Consider the following 6,505-nt stretch of genomic DNA (forward strand, 5'->3'; position numbering starts at 1 on the left):
ACCGGCCAATATGACCCCTTTTTTATGTTGCATCCTCCTCGACCCCAAGTCATTTTCTCCACTTCCAAACCTTCTTGGATGCACTTTGAGCTCCAAAATTAATTGGAGAATATTTATTTAAGGTCGGAGTTATTATGAAAACATCAAGGTGGTCTTCATCTCGTCCGAATCTCGTAAGTTCCAAGATTCTCTCCTCTTGATTTATCCATTGAAGCTCTGGTGTTTCCTTTATATTGGGGCTGATTTGAGTGGGTTATCAAGATCGAATTGTGCACAAATTTTTGGCATATGTTTCTTAGTCATGAAGGACCTAATGACCGATCCAATTTTAAAATTTTGTGCATAAGTCCCATGAGCCCATTTTAGATTCAAATTTTAGCCCGAAGTCTCTTGTTTTGATATGAGTGTTCTTTTAATAATATAAACATGTAGATTATTATTTTGGTAACACAACGTCTTTTTTTAGATTGGGAGATGAGTATTTCATTAATGGTCGAGACTGCATTGGCTACGTCTACTCTTCTCCATGAGATTGTGTATTGTATAGATCGCATGCTAGGTAGGGACTATAGGATAGGCTTACATAGTTGTATAATGACTTGACCTGCTTAAGTGATTTAGTATAGAAATGGAACTCAAACCTTAGCCTACAATACCCATTGTGGTTGCAAGATCCTATTAAACCTGATTATAGACTTGTTTAATCATAGATTGACATGACAAATCTTTTAGTACAAGACTTACCATTTCACTTGGTGAATTGGATGATATCCCTAATTAGATCCTTCTAGTAGTTTTATGCCTCTGTTTAACATAATTTCTCAAATCATGTTGCTGATATCCTATTAATTTATATAATATGGGTTCGAGATCGTGGTTATGATACCAGTTGAACACCTAGTTAGTATTCGCTTTTTTAGTGTATATCACAACTCAAGGGAGGGTTCATAAAAAGAGGTAGAATAAAACACATTTTGCCAAAGCTTTTTTACACACATGAACTCCAAAAAAATGGTGATATAAACATGCAACAAATTCATTCAAGTAACAATTTGACTGATTTATTCAACAAGTCTCTACCAACTGCATGCGATTGCTTCTCCGGGGGAACAAAAATGAGAGAGTGGAGAGAGAGGTGAATTTTTTTGGCTATTTGGTGGTTTCCAGTCGGAATTGTACAGTGGTGTGGTTGATTTTATTGGTGGAGGTGTGTGATAGGTTTTCTTTTTTTTTAAGAGCTTAGCCAAATATGAAAGGGGAGTGTATCTGAAACCAAATTTAGTAAAAAAAAATTAAGTAGTGAAAGATTATGTATTTATTATAAAACTAGATGGTAAGCACGGGCCTGATATTTCATTTTATCCTTATTTTGGCTGTCAATGAAAGCTAGTCCAAATGCAGTTACATAGTGATGAGTTCTAAGTAATATTTTATAGTAGAGAAACCTGCCATCACACTTAACTGCTCTGCTTTCATTTCTCTCGTATGGAGCACTGAGCTCGGCATCCAGCTTGATTCAGTTTCTTATGTGCGATATGCCACAAGATTTTCTTGCCATCCCATTTGACAATGTTTCAGCTACCAGCAATGTGAATGCAATGCCCATTATAATCCTAGTATCCAAATAATTTCTTGTAAATATATAACCATGAATGGGATAAGTAGTAATAAATAAACAAAGCACACTATTCAATGAGCAGAGGCAGATTTAAAGTTTCAGATCAGCGGATATGGAGCACCAGTACATCCATTGCCATCTATGCTATTAACATGGATGTGATGTGATGGTTAGAATCTTGAACCATTAACCAAAGGTCTTGGGTTTGATCTCTTTATGCGAAAGGAGAACCTTTGAGCAAAGAACGTTTTATCCCTTAGTAATTTTACTTGGCGCAGATCAAAATAAGTTGTGGGAGAGAGAGGAATACAGAAATGACCTTTGGAATACAAAGGAGCAAAGTATCTTCAAATACTTAAATGAGCTTCAATTGTGTAAAGTATATATGTATGTATTGGAAGTGATCACACCACATCAAAAGTAAAATTTATATGTAGAGAGGTAATCTCCTATTACCTCTCTACGTATAATAGTGTTATTAGCAGGCATTGCAATTTTATTATTGCTTTAATTTCGAAACACGATAAATAATTTTATTTCACGATCGGGAGTTGGATCTTAAGTCGAGGTCAAAAGTTGGGTCACTTATAAAGAAGGACAACTCGGTGCACTATGTGCTTGCTGTGTTAGTTGGAATTTTAATAACAAAATTTCATTATGGGTGTATTTATACTTAAGTAAACAGTTGAAGTTTCAAACTTTGAGTAGTAAATGAGATTGAAATCTCCAAGTCAATGAAAGTTGTATACAATGACATTGAAGAGGTTAGGAGGTTAGTAGATAGTAGTGCGTTGTCTTGTTACCCATCCATACTTGTGAAAGTTGTGTAGTATAATGTAGTTAACGGAATGGTGTCAAACCATTTGGAATATTGGATTATATAAACTTGTAGAAAAGGACAACTCAGTGCACTTATGTGCTCGCTATGTTAGTTGGAATTTTTCATGGTCCCATTTCACATTAGATGGCGAATATGGTTGCATTTGAAAGTTCAAAATTTAGTTGAACAATTGGATGTTTGTTGAACATTATGTCAAAGTTTAGAAATATGAGTATAAAATGAATTTGAACTCTCCAAATTTGTGAAAGTTGTATAGTATAATGTTAATGGAGCGGTGTCAAACGGTTTGAAATATTGGATTACACTTATAGAAAAGCACAGCTGGTGCATTAAGCTCCAAAGGACAGCTGGTGCATTAAGTTCCGGCTATGTGCATGGTACGGAGAATGGCCAGGCCATATTGGGTCTTAGGGATCTCACTAAGGGGGTTCAAAATATGGAACATAAACACATGAAGAAGCCAAAGGAGGTTCAACATCTACTATATATGCATAAACATTGATTTTAACCATGTATAAACCGCGTAATTTTCCGCCAAAAGGATCTATTGCCCTTGAGCCTTATCTTGCATTTTTGCATGGAATTATTTCTGCTGCCTGAGACTCTGTGACCTCAGTGATACGGTTGGTACCTTTTAGTGTTGAGCCAAGGCTTAGCTTAGAATATATGAAGTTTTAGTTGCGATATAAATTGTGATGGAGGCACTGATGACACTTACTTTTACAATGGTTTTGTGTTTATGTGTTGGGTGAGCAGACACTAGTGCCGCTGCAGCAACAACAACTTCGGTACAATGGGAGGGAAAGGAATATAATATATATTTATATATATATATATATATATTAAACAATATTTACAATAACCACAAGTTTTTATCCAGTCAAATTGCTGGGAGCATTGATTTAGTAGCCATTACAATACTATCCTGAAAAAGCTAGCAGTTAGCCACACCACGATCACATTCCAAATGTACAATGGTAAGATGGTGGTGTTAAAGTCTAGCCAAGCTTTTGCGTTCCCAAAAAGAGTAATAGCATACCTAAGGTAAAAAAATAAATATTAGTCCCATTGAGAAGGTGGAAAATGTTGGCAGTACTTACTGCATGAAATACGCAAAACATAACTCAAAAGTACGACTACTGAAACAATTGTGACATCAAAGTAAAGTAAAGCTACCTTAATAAATAGACATGCATATATGGAAGTTTACCTGAAAGCGGGAGATTTCATTGCCGCTAAATCAAGAGCAGTAAGGTGGCACAAAAAGTTGCTACACAGCTGCATTGCATTTGTTATACCGCTCTAATTTTGGACGACTGGTCATTCATATTGAGCAGAAGTGTGGCGATTTAGAGCTACCAAAAAAAAAAAGCTTATCCTTTTTCAGTAGGCATAAGTCGACAAAAAAACAACAACAGTTCCTGCAAGTAAACCTGAATGAATATGGTAAGAATAAAACTTGAGGTCATAGGATATGATTAAAAACCGTTGAAGTCAAATAAGACAATCTTGGAAACTAACCATAAGCTATAGAATAACTTGTTGAATATACTACCAACATCATCTAACTTGTGCGGGAATACATAGACATTTTACCAAGCATAGGCTTTGTAAACCCAAGGAAAATAGGAAATTGCCTAAGACTTAGTAACAATAGTAGAAAAGGATACTCGGAAATTAGCAAAGCTACCGCTGGAATAGAGTGTTTTTAGAATAAAGTTACAGATAGAGGAATAAAAATATACCTAAAGGAGGTAATATAGAGTTTTGGTAGGTGAAAGAGGGGGCAACATAAAGTTTAAAGCTGCAATATATAATCAAAGAAGGAACAAAGCATGTCTGACTTAAAGACATCATGATTATTGCTAAAGTTAGTAATAATTGTATTTACAAAAGCTTTCTGGTGAAGATCCATGATTCAACAATGGAGAAACACAAAAACCAGCAATTCTTGATCTTAAATGTGACAAAAGAAAATGGCAACAACAAAAACAATTTAAAGAACTAAAGGGGAAAAAGGCAAACCTCAGGCTATAGCTTTGACAACCAAAATAGATAGAATCACCTAGCTGTGTAATTTTTATTCGTCAAAATAGTCCGAAACTATGCTACTCTTGATTTTCGCATATTAAGGTTAACTCTTCTCAGTGCTTGACTTTTTCATTTATGTATTTTCAAGTTGTTTTAGTTGCTCGATGCCTGCAGTTTCAGTTAAGCTGGAAAGGCTTTTAATTGGATCAGTGAAGCAATCAAAGAGTGGATTAGAGGTTCTGCTGGCATGTACGGAAGGAGAGAAACGTGATTATGATTGGTAAATCTCTATTTCCTTCTTTCGTCTGCATATTTTGAATATCAGATCTAGCCACTTAATTATCAGAATGTATGTTTCAGCTTAACTCAAATATTACGCGGGGAAACTACTACATGTTTCAGTATGAACTATTCATTGTGTTGAACATAAAGACATTAGCTTTCTTCTCCAAATCTGTAGTTCGCTTGTATCCCGTGAATTTAGTGGAGGATGCATCTAGAGAATCAGAAGACACTGAATTATGTGGGTACATAATACACAAGAAAGTAAAAAGATAGAAGCGATCAAGATATACCTATATGCATAAGAGAACCGAAATGAGTGAGACGTGACATATAGGAACTTCAAAACGACATATCAAATCAAATAACAGAGCTCTTCAAGTAACCAAAACTAATATAGCAAATGATCAGTTCTAGAAGTAATACAGTACATATCTTTCAATCCCAAACTTATTTCTTGGTTAAGATGAAAAACAAATGATGGTGTAGCTCATTAAAAGGAACTGTGGAGTTGTTAAAACAAATTCCCATAACAGAAAATAGCAGTCATGAGCAGACAATTTTTTTTAACCCCCTTTGCCATTTTACAAGAATTCTTGCCTTTTCATGGGATCCAGCTTTTTATACAACCACAAAAAGTAAGATCGTTTTTACCCATTTGCGCCAAGATACTTTTTTTTAAAAAGAGAATGGCTTTGCGCAACTTAATTTTTCAATGAAGGGAGTTAAGTTAGACCCGCTTACCTATACCTACTTGTAGGCTTGATTAGCAAACTAAGACACAAAAATTTCTTCTTTACTCATGTATCTTTTATAAGAAAATAAAGAGCTAATTTGCATTTGTAGCATCCAAACAAACAAACGTTCAGAAAAACTAAATTAGGAACTATGTGTTTTTAGGCCACCCTTAGAAAAGTCTAGCACCAAGGCAACCTTTCGCATACCAGCACTCTCAATTTCACTTTTAGTCGATTTAAATTTCATAGTTGGAAGGGTATGTAAACACAGCTTTTGCAACTTCAACTCATAAACATATCTAAGAATAGTTCAGGACACAAGATTGAGCAGGAGATTGAAGAAACCTGCACTGTGATAAGAACCTGCAGTACTACGATCAGAGAATCCTCTGGTTGTTGTTATGTGCTGTAAACCAATCTAAAAGGTCCATTTTCTTGCACAAATCCTATATAGTAACAACAATAAGGTCCGGGAAAGATCACACAATTTCCAGATGTTACTATTCTTCCGGAAGTGTTAAGCCGATGATACTCTCTTCTATCTCCAGAAGTTGTTCAAGTAAAGATGGCAGACAATAACTAAGTCTAACTTGGCAGCTGTTATCAGTTGATACTTACAATAGAAGTGATATAAATGAGCACGAAGCTACAAAGGTAGGACGAACACTACTAAAAAAAACTGAGAAAACGACCACAAAAAACCGATCACACATTGTAGTCGGAAAAAACCAATCACAGTGGTTGGTTTTTTAAATTATTTTTTTTCTTAAAAAGCTCCACCTGTGGTTGCTTTTATATTTTAAAAAAGCAAAATAATTATTTCAATAATTTTTATATTATTTTTTATTTATCTTACAAATAAAAATTAAAAAAATAACAAAACCGACCACTAGTCGTCAGTCTTTTTTAAAAAAAATAATTGAAAAATATTTTTAAAAACCGGCCACTTGTGGTCGGTTTTAAAAATTCTTTTTTAATTTATTTTTAAAAAAATCG

The 6,505-nt window shown here is 34.7% G+C and overlaps 1 protein-coding gene across 1 annotated transcript in view; it reads right to left on the reverse strand.

The window, feature by feature from the left end:
* Positions 1 to 1,366: 1,366 nt before the first annotated feature.
* The window catches only part of LOC107873157, a gene marked incomplete in the record, with an annotated part of 24,882 nt that continues 19,743 nt past the window's right edge, over positions 1,367 to 6,505 (reverse strand). The window contains 1 exon segment of the mRNA XM_047414927.1: positions 1,367 to 1,613. Within this exon segment, the coding sequence (XP_047270883.1) occupies positions 1,517 to 1,613 (97 nt within the window).

This window comes from Capsicum annuum, chromosome 6 (assembly GCF_002878395.1).
Source record: "Capsicum annuum cultivar UCD-10X-F1 chromosome 6, UCD10Xv1.1, whole genome shotgun sequence".
Classification (NCBI taxonomy): Eukaryota; Viridiplantae; Streptophyta; class Magnoliopsida; order Solanales; family Solanaceae; genus Capsicum; species Capsicum annuum.